This window comes from Symphalangus syndactylus, chromosome 5 (assembly GCF_028878055.3).
Source record: "Symphalangus syndactylus isolate Jambi chromosome 5, NHGRI_mSymSyn1-v2.1_pri, whole genome shotgun sequence".
NCBI lineage: Eukaryota > Metazoa > Chordata > Mammalia > Primates > Hylobatidae > Symphalangus > Symphalangus syndactylus.
Genome location: NC_072427.2, coordinates 21523703 through 21539760, shown reverse-complemented (window position 1 = coordinate 21539760; position 16058 = coordinate 21523703). Strand labels below are relative to the sequence as shown.

At 47.5% G+C, this 16058-nt stretch overlaps 1 protein-coding gene and 1 pseudogene across 1 annotated transcript in view; one reads left to right on the top strand and one right to left on the bottom strand.

Annotated features, from left to right (window-relative positions):
• Positions 1-10265: 10265 nt before the first annotated feature.
• SLC28A1 (solute carrier family 28 member 1) overlaps positions 10266-16058 on the bottom strand; it is a 60092-nt gene continuing 54299 nt past the window's right edge. The window contains exons 15-18 of the mRNA XM_063638609.1: positions 12594-12675; positions 11426-11524; positions 11224-11335; positions 10266-10967 (exon numbers count right to left, since the gene is read on the bottom strand). Of these exons, the coding sequence (XP_063494679.1) occupies positions 10895-10967; positions 11224-11335; positions 11426-11524; positions 12594-12675 (366 nt within the window). The 3' untranslated portion in view covers positions 10266-10894. The remainder of the gene's footprint in view (positions 10968-11223; positions 11336-11425; positions 11525-12593; positions 12676-16058) is intronic.
• LOC129482124 (high mobility group protein B1-like) lies at positions 14944-15631 on the top strand (annotated as a pseudogene).

Below are 16058 nucleotides of genomic sequence, written 5' to 3'. Positions count from 1 at the left end.
AAGTGACTGAAGGAGTTTGAAGGGGAGAAGTCAGGGATGGGGAGGGAATTACCGAAATGTTTTCGGGTTATTGTTGCTGATATAATTATGGTACCATTTGACTTTAAAAATCATGTATCTGTAGTACTTTGATTTGAATGGAAGGAAAAAGGAAATGGGGAGAGGGAAGGAGGAAGTTGGGGGTTCTCTGTGGATTCTATCCCTTGATCAGGAAGGCTGGGGGCAATGCCCCTACCTCAGGTCCAATGGGAGGGAAAATTGAGCCACACCGAGGGGGCTGCATTACGCAGAGAGTGACTCCCCCTGTCCACAACGCTGACAGGAGTGCAGTGGGATGGTAGAGCCTGCCAGGAGAATTTGTTTTCAGATTCTATCCTCCTTCAGAGGCACCGACCTCCCCCACAAAAGGGAGAGGCTCCCAGCAGCAGCAGCCAAACCCAAGCCCTCCTGGTGCCCTGTGCTCTGCAGCCTCGCAGCCAGGGATCCTGGCTGGGGTGGGGTCAGCCACAGTCCTGCTGAACCAAAGAAACCCAGTCTTCCACTGATCCGTGAGGAACTGCTGTGCAGGCAGCCACCAATGCATCCACCCCACCTGGTGGAAGAAGGGAGACTGCAGCGCGAGTGTTCCAAGAGCTTCTGTACTGGGAAAAATCACTACTTTGCTACTTTACTGATACAAGGTGTTCCTCAGTTTCGTCTTCTTGTATTCCAGATGCTTCATGGTCAGACATCTTGGATTCCTGTTCTGGGGCTCTTCCAGTTATCTGTTGCTATGGAATAAACATCCCAAACCTGTTGCATAAAACCACTACCATCCATTATGCTCTCGGATTCATTGTCTCAGGAATTTGGATGGACACCAAAGGGGATGGCTTGTCTCGGTTCCATGACGTCTGAGGCCTCAGTGGGGAAGATTCGAATGGCTGTGGGCTGGAACCACCCAGAGGCTTTGTCGCTCGTGTCTGGCACTTGGGCTATGATGACTTCCAGGCTGGGCTCAGCTGGGACAGTTGACCTGGTGCCTATATGTTACTCCTCCAGATGGCTTGGGTTCCTCACAGCGTGGCAGCCACAGAGTAGGGAGAACTCTTTCTTTGTGGTGGGTCAGAGTGCTAAGAGTGAGTGTCCCAGTGAACAAGACCAAAACTGCCTGGCCTTTCACGACCCAGCCTGAGAAGTCACATGGCATCATTCCTACCATGCTGTCTTGCTCAAAGCAGTCACAAGCCTGCCCAGATTAACAGGGAGAGGACATAGATCTGACTGCTTAATGGGACGAGTGTTAGAAAATTTGCAGCCATGTCATAAAAATACCACAATGACCCAGTATTATTAAAATCAAAATAATGTAAAGTATTTTACACATATCATATACCTGTTTACTAGATAGATCAATGAGGAAGCCAACGTGCTATGATGGCTAAGTGTCTGGCATTAAAACCAAACAGAACTGGGTTCAAAACCTGGCTCAGCCACTGAACTGTGTGCCCTTGAGCCAACCACTTCACTTCTCCACATCTCAGTTGCCTCATTGGTAAAATGGGGATAATAATATCTACTTCATATAGTTTGTTTGTTTTAAGGATTACACAGACAGCATATGCAAATAACTTGTCCCACAATAAGCATTCAGAAAGAATAGTCCCTTTTTCCCTAAATTATTTCAAGTGCTACATTTCCATTATTTCTATTATCTCAGATTTTTGAAGATATGCTATCATTTGAAATCTTTATAGATAAATGGAAAGAATGGTTGCTTTCATCAGGAAACAATGCCCCCGATCTCGTGGGAAACTGCTCCTCCTTCCCTTTCTATTCAAATAGGAGCTGCCAGCTTCTACCTCCCTGGTCACAGTGATTGCTTCAGGGGTGGGCAGAAGAGCCAGGCCACACTGATCACCCTATCCCATTTTCTAGGCCTCAACAATGGGTCTGGAGGAGGGCACATGGCCCTGACAGATCAATCACATTCTTGGAGGTTTGCTTTCTTTGCCACAACTAGCTATCAGGAAAACAAGCTAATATATGAACCCATGATTTTCTGATGGCCATGGTCCAGTCTTATGGAGAAATCCAATTCAGTTGAAGGAGGTCACGGTGCAGGAAGATGCAAACACAACAAAAGCAAGAACTGAGCGGTAGGCAGAGGCCTAGGGTCATGAAGTCCCCAGGCCCAGCTGCCTGCAGCTACACCCTCATCCCTCCTGGTGCCCATACACTCCTCTTCTCCTAAGCTATTTGATTTGTTTTCTGTCATTTGCAACCAAAAGAATCCTAAGTAATATACCCCTCTGATTTATACATTTTTTACAAATAAGGTAAATCTTTCATAAACTCTAGTACTTTCACTATTATATTTTTCTATTTTTGTTATTTATTTTTGAAACTGCATCTCACTCTGTCACCCAGGCTGGAGTGCAGTGGCATGATCATAGCTCACTGCAGCCTCACATTCCCGAGCTCAAGCAATCCTCCTGTTTCAGACTTCTAGGACTACAGGTGCTTGTCACTATGCTGGGCTAATTTTTAAATTTTTAGTGGAGACGAGGTCTTGCTATGTTGCCCAGGCTGGTCTTGAACTCGTGCGCTCAAAGCAATCTTCCAGCCTCAGTCTCCCAAAGTGCTGGGATTACAGGTGTGAGCCACCTCGCTCAGGCTTTCCACTGTTATAAAGGAATCAATTAATTACAGTGACACACCTCTAAGTGATAAAACCCACCAGCTGTTAAGAGCTCTTGACATGAACTTCCTGAGACTCCTGACAGTTTAAGTCATTGAAGATGATTCACCGAGTTACGGAACTTTTCAGGAGGCCCTGTCTTTTCCATACCGGCCATTAGACTTTCTCACCTCTGGGTTCTGTGCCTACCTGGGGAACTCTGGTCCCAGCCTGCAGCATCGGGCCACACTCTGGTTCAGAGCAGCTGACACTGAAATAATGACATGCCCCAGATCCAAAGAGGATTAGAGATAAGAAATATCTGCCCTCTGGGCACTGCCCAAGAAAAGATCCCTTGAAAGCTGTATGCTTTGATGGAGCTTATTTCTCTTCTAATTGATGTGATGGCATTGAAAAGAATAGTTTGGTAATATAAACAATGGACTTCCCTAAAAGTAGAAAAGAATCTTATTGAGGAAGGAAGTTTCAAGGGATAAAAGCAATCTTTTGTTTATAAAGTGAGTTTTCTATCTTTAAATAACTTTTCTTTATACTTTATTATTAATTTTTTTTTATTTTTTGAGATGGGGTCTCACTCTGTTTCCCAGGCTGGAGTGCAGTGGCACGATCACAGCTCACTGCAGCCTCGACCTCTCAGGAGTGGCTGTGACTACAGACATGCGCCCCGACACCTGGCTAATTTTTCGTATTTTTTTTGTAGAGACTAGGTTTCACCATGTTGCCCAGGCTGATCTCAAACTCCCAGGCTCAAGCGATTCTCCTGCCTCAGCCTCCCAAGGTGCTGGGATTACAGGCGTAAACCACCGTGACTGGCGACTTTTGGCTGGGATAAAAATGTGTCCTTTGTCAGCTGGGGCTGAGTGGAGGAAGTAGCCTGCGTGGTAGCATCTCCAGCCCGGTCAGGCTCACTCATGGTCTGTCACTGAAGCACGTGGAGTCATTGGATGCAAGGAATTTACTGATGTGTAGGAGAGTGTGTAGCAGCATTTAGTGTGTGCATCTGGTGGGCAGTCTGATCTGTGGGTTACTGCCTTCTTACTTGTAGATGAGAAATGAGTCCCACCTTGGAAAGATAGGAAAGGTGTCTGTATGGAGAGCAGATACCCACACAGCCTGTGTGAGGATGAGAAAGCTGCTCCAAGCAGTCCTTGTGGGATCATCTCTTCCTTGTTCTTTTTTTGCTCTCAACATAATTTGCAGTGTTTGGCAGGTGGGAGGGGAGCAGGATGGGGACCTGAGAGGCCTGTCCTTCTTCTAGCTCCTGTTCTAGTTCCTTGCTGTTCTTCAAGGGGAGGGAACATGGATCTTAGCGGGTAGACTGGGCCACACTTACCAGTAGATCAGGTCACTGTGTGTTGAAAGGTTATACACAGCACATGGATCTCTGCCGACTCCTGCTTCTGTAAGCCTGAGGCTGGAAGCTGCTGTGAGCCTCCCTTGCCTCGCCTTGCCTTCTGTCTCTGGTGTTTTCCCATCATGAAGCTAAACTGGAAAACTTTGCAGTTTGACCATCTGGCTCTCTTTCCACTTCCCCTCGCATATGTATCAGGAGTCTTTCTTTTTTCTCTGAAGTCTTGGTGGCCAGCGGGAGGTATGTTTCAGATTTAGACTTTGTCAGAAGGAGCGGGCCCATTTAGGACTCCAGGTGAATGTACCAGCCCCACGTTACCAGAGAACCAGGAGTGCCAGGCAGGGATGATGGGCACTTTGTTAATTTAGCTTGTTCCCATTTGTTCATCAGGACCCCCGCAGGAAAGAGGCAAATCTGCTCCTTCTTACCACCTATCTTATTCTTCCTGTCTACTAGCAGGCTCATATAAGAGATCCCAAATAATAACATAAATGAGATAGAAACGTATTCCCCTCTCACATAAAGTTTGTGCTGTCATGGCAGTCTTGCTCTGCAAAGACATCAGTACCCCAGACTCTTTCTTTTTTTTTTTTAAGACAGGGTCTCGCTCTGTCACCTGAGCCGGAGTGCAGTGGGTCATGGCTCACTGTAGCCTCCACTTCCCAGGCTCAAGCCTGTCTCAGCCTCCCAAGCAGCTGGGACTACAGGTGCCCACCACCATGCCCAGCTAATTTTTCTCGAAGGAGTTTCACCATTTTGCCCAGGCTGGTCTCAAACTCCGGGGCTCAAGAGATCTGCCCACCTTGGCCTCCCAAAGTGCTGGGACTACAGAGGCGAGCTATGGCCTCAGGCTCCTTTAACTTGAAGCTGCTCCATCTCTCGGGTGTTGCCTCTGTCTTCATGGTCCAAGCTTGCTCACCTTCCCATCTGCCTTCCAACTGGCATGGAGCAAAAATGTGAACTATACCAGGAACGTGCGGGATGCGCCCATTTATCTAAGGCAGGGGTCAGCAACCACAGCCTGCAGGCTGGCCACCTGTTTTTGTAAACAGGCTTTATCGGAACACAGCCATTCTCCTTTGTTTGTCTATGGCTGCTTTCAACTACAAGTGCAGAGTTGAGTAGTCGCAACACAGCAATGTGGCCCACGAAACCTGAAATATTTACTATCTGGCTCTTAAGAAAAAGTCAACAGAACCCTCTTCCAAGGGCACGATGGGAGGCTGACTACTGGACTTCTGCTCACACCCCACTGGCCAGACCATGGCCACCCCTAGCCCAGGAAGGTTGAGAAATGTAGTCCTTTTTCTTTTTCTTTTAAGACAGAGTCACTCTTGTCACCCAGGCTGGAGTGCAGTGGTGCTATCAGCTCACTGCAGTCTCAATCTCCCAGGCTCAAGCGATCCTCCCACCTCAGCCTCCTGAATAGCTGGGACTGCATGCACACACTGCCATGCCCAGCTAATTTTTTACTTTTTATAGAGACAGGGTCTCACTATGTTGCCCAGGCTGATCTTGAACTCCTCCCACCTCAGCCTCCCAAAGTGTTGAGATTACAGGCCTGAGCTACCGTGCCTGGCTGAGAAATGTAGTTTCTATTGTAAGTGGCCATATGCCCAGCTAGATTGTCAGTTTTTACTAAAAAAAAGGGGAGACTGGCGACTGGAGGACAGCCAGCTGTCTTTCTACATGGGTCACGTGTTCTGCAGCCTGATGTTGGTGCCTGATATTTTACAATTTTGAGTTTATGAATGAGATCCTTGCTATTCACTCATAGCCACGTTGATTTCTTTTGTTGCCTCTGCCTTTCCTTCCTCATTAGGATACTTTGCCCAGCAGAGACAGGGTTCAATTCAAGTGCTGCCATTCCTTGCAGAGTCTCTTTCCTAAATGCCTTTATACTCAAGTGTGGGACAAGCGCCTGGCTGTGCTGCCTCCCCATCCCTGCCAGTGACAAAGTCTCTGTTGGCAAATTGTCCCCATTTCACCATTCCTTATCTTTGTCAGAACTTCATCCAAAGCTGCAATTTCTCTCTCTCAGGAAATGGAAAGCAACCTCCAGGCAAGGTAGGAACTTGTTGCAGCCCTTGGTGGTGGGCAAGTAGGATGCCCCCATAGATAAGGTCCTTCCCACCCCATTCCTGCTGTGTCCTAAAGATACTGCCTTTATGATCCAGGCCAGGACTTTCTCTCATTATCTCCTAAATGACAACTGCTCCTCAAGTTATACCCTCAACATGCAAGCTCTCAGATTTGAGGATTTCTGAAGCAGGCATGTAGCTTCTTAACACCCTTCCTAAGGCTGGGCACAGTGGCTCAAACCTGTAATCCAAGCACTTTGGGAAGCAGAAATGGGTGAATCACTTGAGGCCAGGAGTTCAAGACCAGCCTGGGCAACATAGAGAGACTCCTCGCTATCTCTACAAAAAAAAAAAAAAATTAGCCTGCATGATGGCACGCACCTGTAGTCTCAGCTACTTGGGAGGCTGAGGTGGGAGGCTGAGGTGGGAGGACCCCTTGAGCACAGGAGGTCAAGGCTGCAGCGAGCCGGGATTTTTGTGCTACTGCACAGCAGCCCGGGTAACAGAGGCCCCATCTCAAACAAAACAAAACAACAAAGCAAAACACCCTTCCTAATAAGTCTGCCTCTTTCAAATATCTTCCTAAGACCATATCCAATCTTTAGTCTCATCACATCATCTTGGTTCCACCCATGAGATCATATTTACCATGCTGTGTTCTGGCTTCATCTTAGACTTGCTCATGACTCATGCACTGTCTGCACACAAATGCAGAACAGCTTAGAATCAGGTCTGGAGCAAATTTTGAAACCCTGCTATGTGTTATGTGAGAAACAGCTGAAAGAACTAAGGGTGCCTGGCTCGGAGAAGGGAAGCCTGGATGGGCATCATCTTCAAACAGTTGAAGGACTGTCATGTGGAAAAGGGATTAAAACATTTCTATAAGTTTCAATATTTGACTTTTTAAAACTAATGGGCAAGTATTACTTTGGTAAGTAGGAAAAAGGACAACAAAGATATACATATGAAATGAGACCCATTCAGAGTGGCCCAGAATGGCAAAGCTGGGATGGATCAAAGCAAAACATTTTTTGATGCAAAATCAAAAAAGAACCTTCTCAGAAGTGGAGCTCATCAACGTGGAGTAGCAATGAGAGGCGTGAGGTTAGTATCTTGATGACATTTAAGCAAATGATGAATGACCACTGGATTTCAAGCAGAATAGGGGGTTAACAAAGTGACTATCCTAGGCAATGTCCTTCTCATTACAAAGAGGAACCTTCTCAATTAGTTTAGGTTAGAGGGAATTTCTGGAAAGAATTTGGCTCTCATGGAATCCAAGGAAAAGCAGAACAACTGGGCTGCAGTAAGGAAGGGAATGAGATCAGCTCCAAGCCATAGCCCCACCATGGTGACTCAGCTCCCAGCTCTGTTTCTGGGTTTTATAATTCATATTCCTTCCTGAGAATCCGAAAGGCCACTGGCAAAAGTACAGATTTGGCCTGCCCTGAGTCAGGCGCTCAGTCCTGGTTCAATAGCAAATCACTCATGGGAATGGAGTCTCATGACTCAAACATAAAAACATGGTGACAGAGGCCATCCATGCAGTGGGTGTAAACATTCTCAGAAAAGCTGGATGGGGAGGTAGACACCCTCAAAATGATGTTTAAGGTCCTGTCCAACCTCGGGGCTCACTAATCCCGAGTCAAAAGTAATTTCAAGCAGATGATTTTCTTCATGTGGTTGCAAAGAGGTCAGGACTAATTAACATTCAGCTGAAGGCATGAGCTTGAATTAAATTGAGGGGGCAGCAGAGGTGAGGGCAGGACGATGGGAAGAAATGGGCAGAAGGGGGGTCAATGAAGCCCATTAGTCAACTCACAGGCCTTGGCAGGTTGCCTACTGGAACATGCATTGTCTAGGACAGAGTTACCCATGGGCTGAATTACAAGTTATACAGCATCTGTGTCCACGCAGTCTTTTTTTTCCCATGCCATTTAAAAAATAAACGATTAAATTTTAGAATAGTTTAGACTTACAAAATGTTGCACCAATACTACCGAGCTCCCATATATCCCACACCCATTTTCCCCTCTTGTTAATAGCTTACACTACTGTGTGCTATGGTCTGAATGTTCACGTCTCCTCAAAGTTCATATGCTGAAATCCTAGCCCCCAAGGTGAAGGTGTTAGGAAGGGGGGCCTTTGGGAGGTGATAAGGTCATGAGAGTAGAGCCCACATGAATGGGATTAGTGTCCTTATGCAAGAGGCCCCAGGGATCTCATTAGCCTCTTCTGCCATGTGAGGACACAGGGAGAAGGTGCCACCTATGAGAAACAGGCTCTCACCAGGCACAGCATCTTCTAGCACCTTGATTTTGGACTTCCCAGCCTCAAGAGCTGTGAGAAATACATTTCTTTTGTTTATAAGCTATCCCGTCTATGGTATTTTGTTATCAGCCAAAACTGACTAGGACACGAGGGTACATTGTGAGCCCTATATTCAAGTGGCCTGCAGTCTTTTATGGAAGGCCACTGGCCACAGAATGAGTGTGCAGGGAGTCCAGAGAAGGGGGTCAAGGCAGTCCTTGGGCTGTTCCATGACCCAGCTGGTGGAGCTGAGGCCAGCAGACAGGCAGGGAAGGGGCGGAGGGGCCAATCCTGGGAGAGGATTGTGTTGTCCACATCAACAGGGCACCCTGCCCACAGCCCAGGGGCAGCTGGAGCAGGTGGCAAGGACTGAGGGAGGGCTGCAGAGAGAAGGCAAGAGCCTAGCTGGAGCTACAGGAGTCAGGCCAAGCCTCCACTCTGTGGAGCTAAGGAAAGGACACAGGCCCTGAGGATGGAGACCCAGGTCAGCCTGTGGGGGTCACAAGGAGCAAGGCTGCTGCCCACTGGAACCAAAGTCTGTGGCAGAACAGAAGCAGGACCTGGCTCACTGGGGCTGAGCTGAATAACTGCTGCCCAGGGCTCCATCCTCCCACTGCCCTAGGTCAGGGCCAGCCCCAGCTAGGAAGGAAGTTGGACCTGGCAGGTAGGGGTGAGGGTGTAGGGGCCCAGCAGCCACAAGGGCAGGGTGCATCACAGGTCCTGGAAGCCAAAGCTGCTGGGGAAAATGAGAACTGCGATGGGAGCAGGGCAGGCGGCAGGGAGATGGAGAGGGCATGCTGGTGATAGGAACTCCAGAAATGAAGGCAGGGGAGGGACGTCAGGCCTCACCTAGTGGCACAGAGGGCTTGGGGTGGGGAGGAAAGGCAGGGAGGGAGGCGAAGGCAGGTCACACATCAGGGTTCCCTGAACACCAGCAGCCCAACAGAGAGGCTCCACATCACAGTTTGTGTTATGACCTGAAAATACAGAAGATGCATGAGGAGGGGCTCCCCTCAGATGGGCCCAGGGCACCCCTCTACCACCCAGAACTAGGTGGCCTGGCTCAAATCCTGCCTCTGCCTCTTCCCAGCTGTGTCCCTTTAGGCATATAACTTAACCTGTCTGAGATTCTGATTCCTCAACTAGTGATAATAACACCTACTTCACGAAGTTGTTGTAAGGATTCAGTTAAAATATATAAAGTGCTGAGAACAGTGCCTGGCATACAGTGCCACATAAGCATTTGCTAATATCACAGTTGCCTAGAGTAAAGCAGTTTGAACACTAGCCAATATTTCCCAAGTTGTATTCCACGAAATCTTCAACTGAGACACTTCCATCAAAAAGGTTCTTATGGGCCAGGTACAGTGACTTATGCTTATAATCTCAACACTTTGGAAAGCCAAGGTGGGCAGACTACTTGAGTCCAGGAGTCTGAGACCAGCCTGGGCAACACAGCAAGATCTCATCTCTACCAAAAAAAATATATATATATCTATATATATGTATATATGTATGTATGTATATATATGTATGTGTATATATGTATGTATATATGTATGTGTATATATATGTATGTATATATATGTGTGTGTATGTGTGTGTGTGTATATATATATATATATATATATATAAATTAGCTGGACATGGTAGCACGTGCCTATAGTCCTAGCTACTTAGGAGGCAGAGGTGGGAGGATCGCTTGAGCCTGAGAGGTTGATGCTGCAGTGAGCCATGATCACCTCACTGTACTCTAGCCTGGGTGACAGAGTGAAAAGGTCTTTATGGTCAAGTAAATTTGGAAAAAGCCTCATATCCACACCAAGCTCTGACAAGTTCACAGTTAAAAAAAACAAAAAAATAAACAAACAAAAAGCCTAAATAGCCCTCTCTAAGTTTATTTAACCCAGTGGTTCCAAACCTAGTCCATCAGGGAACCCTCTGAACGCCTCCCAGGACTGTGTGCCATGGGACCTCAGTTTGGGAAGCACTCTGAGGAAAGGCGGGAAGGGAGTCTCTGAAAGCAGAGAAAGAGGTGACACCACCCAGCAGGGGAAGCCACAGAGAGATCCTAGTGCCCAGGAAGTGGGGAGGGGAGGAGGATTTGGTGTGCGGCCCACAACAGAAGGGAAGGGGCATGTGAGGGACCCCAGGAGATGGGGGATAGAGAGGACCAGGGTGCTGTTTGGATGTGGAGGGGAAAGGGGAGGAGGCAGAAGTGACCCTGGGAATTCACACTAGGGGAGTTAGGAAATGGAGCAGGAAGGGGGATGGAGTGGCACATGTCCTTCCTTATGTCCTCACTCACTCTGCATACTCACTCCATGACCCCTTCCCAATTGTGGGATTGAGCTGGGTCTAAGTCCTGTGGCTTCCCTGAAGAGGGCCCTGGGAAAGGGAAGGTGGGGACAGATGGTTCCTGGGGGAGAACAGCCCTCAGAAGCACAGAAGCACAAACATGTTCTGTCCTCACTATGCACAGATCGTGTGGTTGTAAAACCGACAGCAGTTGTCCAGGGCCTCTGGGCTGAACTCTGGGTTGATGCTAAAAAGAAAGCAAAGATTGCAGTGTGAGCTCCAGGCCCGGTTCTGCTGGCCACCACCAGGCTGTGCAACACTGGGAACATTGTTTCAAGTCTCTGGTCCACCCTTCCTCCATTGGTCCTCGAGCCTTCACTTCCCCATTAGCTGCAGCCATAACATTTCTACCCTCACCCTGGTACCAACAGCATCCCCCCAGCACTCAGGCATTCTGTCTATCACTGTGGGTACCCTGCAGGTCCCACAGCCCAGGCCCTCACCTCTGGAAGGCCTCACGGCAGCACTGGTATATCTCAAAGCTACTGCTGCTGAGGGTCGTGTTCAAGAGGGACATACAGTCGACTTCAGCCCCCCTGGGCACGTAGAGGATCCCTGTGGAGGGAAAGTGGAGGGTGGGCAGGGCCCCCGGGCTAGCCAGAAAGTCAGGGTTCCACCTTCTGAGCCTGCCAGGCCTGCACTCACCTGCCATACAGGCATTCACCAGGGACACACAGGCTCCCGTGAAGAGCGCCCGGAGCACTATCTGGGAGAAGTCGCTCTTCCGTTGGGGGACCATGGAGGCTGCAAGGGAACAGAAGTGCTCAGGGCCAGGGAAGCTGTGTCCCTCTCTGCCCATGTTCCGCAGCTCTGGCTGCATCTGCTGACCTCCCTTCCTCTTCTATTAATAGATGGCCAGAGGGACAAACGTTGTCCTGACAGCTTGCTGAGCTCAGGAGTCGTCTTTGGCCTGGCTTGGACCCCTAGGCAATGCCCCACATCTCCCTACACATCATGAGTGGCAGATGCAGGAAAAGAATGTGAGTTTGGAGTCAGGCAGACCTGGGATTAAATACAGCCTCAGCCACTCACTAGCTGAGTGACTTGGGCCACCACTCACTTCATGAAGACTCAGTTTCCTTCTTTGTAAAATGGGATGATTACACCACCAGGCAGTGTAGCTGCCAGGACTGGAAATGTTATTTGTAAAGAACTGAGAACTGTGCAGACCCTTCGACCTTAAGCCCCATCAGGCCTGCCTGCCTGTCCACTGTGGGTGTGGGAACAGGCAGGCCAAAGCCTTGGGGACAGGCAAGCACCACACCTCCTGCCCCTGAGCCAGGCTTGGCCTTCAAGGCCCAGGTGCTAACTTCCTGGGCCACCAGCAGCAGCAGAGAATCAGGGAATTCTAGGGCTAGGAGGAAGCTCTATGAATATCTTTTTCTTTTTCTTTTTTTCTTTTTTTTTGAGACAGAGTCTCGCTCTGCAGCCCAGGCTGGAGTGCAGTGGTGCAATCTCAGCTCACTGCAGTCTCTGCCTTCTGGTTTCAAGCATCCTCGTGCCTGGGTTCAGCCTCCTGAGTAGCTGGGATCACAGGCATGCACCACCACGCCTGGCTAATTTTTGTATTTTTAGTAGAGATGGAGTTTTGCCATGTTGGCCAGGCTGGCCTCAAACTCCTGGCCTCAAGTGATCCACCCGCCTGGACCTCCCAAAGTGCTGGGATTACAGGCATGAGCCACCACACCTGGCCTCTATGGCCATCTTGTTTGGGTGCTGCTTTAGAGAAATGGGACTACTGAGGCCTACATGTCCCGAGCAAGTTCAAGTCCCAGACACTCCTAGACACTGGTGAGGCCCTGATTAGACTCACTCAAGCCTCCCAGCATGATCCCAATGGAGCTGAAATTGGCAAATCCACAGAGGGCAAACGTGGTGACGACTTCAGCTCTGACCTGAAAATACAGAAGATGCATGAGGAGGGGCTCCCCTCAGATGGGCCTTGGGCACCCCTATAACACCCAGGCTCCCCGGCCTTAATTTTACCTATTTCTTACATGTAATTGACCTTCGAGCCCTCTGTGGTGCCCCTTCCCCAGCCTTGCAATCCCACCTCTAAGTTGGCTCAAACTGCACCACATCAGAAACATAGCCCCCCTCTCTTATCTGTCCTTCAACTTTTTTTGTTTGTTTCTTTGTTTTTTTGTTTTTGTTTTTGTTTTTTTGAGATGGAGTTTTACTCTTGTCACCCAGGCTGGAGTGCAGTGGCGCAATCTCGGCCCAGTGCAACCTCTGCCTCCTGGGTTCAAGCGATTCTCCTGCATCAGCCTCCCAAGTAGCTGGGATTATAGGTGCCTACCACCATGCCCGGCTAATTTTTTGTATTTTTAGTAAAGATGGGGTTTCGCCATGTTGGGCAGGCTGGTCACAAACTCCTGACCTTAGATGATCCACCCACCTCGGCCTCCCAAAGTGCTGGGATTACGGGTGTGAGCCACCACGCCCAGCCTGTCCTTCGACCTTTTAATCTTCATTACCAGCCTTTCTGGATAGGGTTCAGCCTTTCTTAGTCCTCTCGCTTTGGCCCTACTAAGCTCTGTCCTGGGGCCATTTGGTGGACAGCCCCTTCCCTGACCCTGCAGTCCTGGGCTTCCAGTTCACAGCACTCCTGTGAATGCTCTCAGGCTGAGAGAGGGAGTGTGGCCCACAGGAAAGAGTAAGGGATTTGGAGCCCAGCCAGCCTGGCTTCTAGGGTTGTCTCACCAACGATCAGCTTGAGAAGTCAGTCACTTCTTTCAGTGTCAGTTTCCCTGTCTGGAATAGGAAAATAATAGTACTTGCCTGGGAGGGCTGTAAAAAGGATTATATAACGTACGGGAAACACCAGGCAGAGAGCAAATGTTTAAACATGATAGTTATTCGCTTTTGTTCTTAACAACTGTCCTATTTCCCAGAAAGAAGTTTTAAGAGCCAAAATGAAATAATTTGAAAACAAAATTGGTTTATGGGTACAAGAAAATAGTTAGAATGAACGAATAAGAGCTAATATTTTATAGCACAACAGGGTCACTATAGTCAATAATTACTTAATTGTACATTTAAAAATAACTAAGAGTATAATTGGATTGTTTGTAACACAAAGGATAAATGCATGAGGGGATGGATACTCCATTCTCCATGATGTGCTTATTTCACATTGCATGCCAGTATCAAAGCATCTCACATACCTCATAAATATTTACACCTACTATGTACCCACAAAAATTAAAAATTATTTAAAAAATTGGTAGAGCCTCCCCTCACACTATATAAAAATTAATTCTAAACAAATATTAATATTTTAAGCATAAAATGATAGAAAATATAGGATAATAAATATAGTTACAAGGTAGTATTATTACTCTTATTTTGGAGAGGAGCAAATCGAGGCTCAGAGAGGTTAAGTAACTAAGGAAGTTCACACAGCAAGAAGGTAGCTGTATCAGAATTTGAACTCAGTTCTGACTCCAAAGCTCATGGTCTGAATTATCTCATCACATTATTTCACGAATTTAACACTTTCCAGATAACTTTCTTTTTCTTTCTTTCCTTTTTTTGAAAACTTCTGCCTCCTAAGTTCAAGTGATTCTCATGCTTCAGCCTCCCAAGTAGCTGGGATTACAGGTGTGTGTTACCACACCTGGCTAAGTTTTGTATTTCTTGTTTGCCATGTTGGCCAGGCTGGTCTCAAACTCTGGGCATCAAGTGACCCACCCTCCTTGGCCTCCCAAAGTGTTGGAATTACAGGCATGAGCCACCATGCCCAGCCGCACTCTCCAGATAACTTTCTAAGTTTAGAAATAACGGAAGAAATCACAAAAGAAAATATTTGGTTAAAATCTATGTTAAAAAAAAAACAAATCCTGGCCAGGTGCAGTGGCTCACGCCTGCAATTCCAGCACTTTGGGAAGCCGAGGTGGGCGGATCACGAGGTCAGGAGATCAAGACCATCCTGGCTAACATGGTGAAACCCCGTCTCTACTAAAACTAAAAAAATTAGCCAGGTGCGGTGGTGGGTGCCTGTAGTCCCAGCTACTCGGGAGGCTGAGGCAGGAGAATGGTGTGAACCCGGGAAGGTGGAGCTTGCAGTGAGCTGAGATCACACCACTGCACTCCGGCCTGGGCGATAGAGCGAGACTCCGTCTCAAAAAAAAAAAAAAAAAAAAAAAAACCCAAATGCTGGGTCAAGTGAGAGCTGACAGGTACTGGGGTGACTCTGTGCCTCACTGAGGAAAAATAACTAAACATGGGCAGAGGAGACCCTAAGAAGCCAAGAGGCAAAATGTCATCATATGCACTCCCTGTCTAAGCTTGTCGGTAGGGGCACAAGAAGAAGCACCCAGATGCTTCAGGCAACTCCTCAGAGCTTTCAAAGAAGTGCCAGAGAGGCAGATGACCATGTCAGCTAAAGAGAAAAGAAAATTTGAAGATGTAGCAAAGGCAGACAAGGCTGGCTAGGAAAGAGAAATGAAAACTTACATCCTTCCTAAAGGGAAAACAAAAAAGAAGTTCCAGCATCCCAATGCACCCAAGAGGCCTCCTTTGGCCTCTTGTTCTATTCCAAGCATCACCCAAAAATCAAAGGAGAACATCCCAGCCTATCCGTTGTTGATGTTGCAAAGAAAGTAGGAGAGATGTGGTTATAAAACCGCTGTAGAGGATAAGCAGCCTTAGAAAAAGACACCTGCGAAGCTGGAAGAAAAATACAAAAGGGACATTGCTGCATATCGAGCTAAAGGAAAGCCTGATGCAGCAAAAATAAGGGAGCTGTCAAGGCTGAAAAAGCAAGAAAAAGAAAGAACAGGAGAAACATAAGAAAGAGGAAGAGAATGAGGAGGAAGGAAAGATGGGGAAGATGAAGATGATGAATAAGCTAGTTCTAGTAGTTTTTTTTCTTGTATATAATGTATCTAACCCCCCCCATACTAAATTCATTCCTTTTAAAGAAATAAATTAAAATGTAAGGCCATGTAAGATTTGTTTTTAAACTGCACGGTGTCTTTTTTTTTTTGTATAGTTAACCTACTACCCAATGTGTCTTTAGATAACTCTGTCCTGGTGGTATTTTCAATAGCCACCAACCTTGCCTGGTGCAGTATGGGGGTTATAAATTGGCATGGAAATTTAAAGCAGTCTCTTGTTGGTGCACGGCACAAATTAGTTATGTATGTGGATGGTAGTGCCTTCATCTTTAGTTGTCTCTGATGCAGCTTACACAAAATAGCTGCTGTTCTGTTAACTAAATACCACTTGAGCCGGGCGTAGTGGCTCATGCCTGTAATCCCAGCACTTTGGGAGG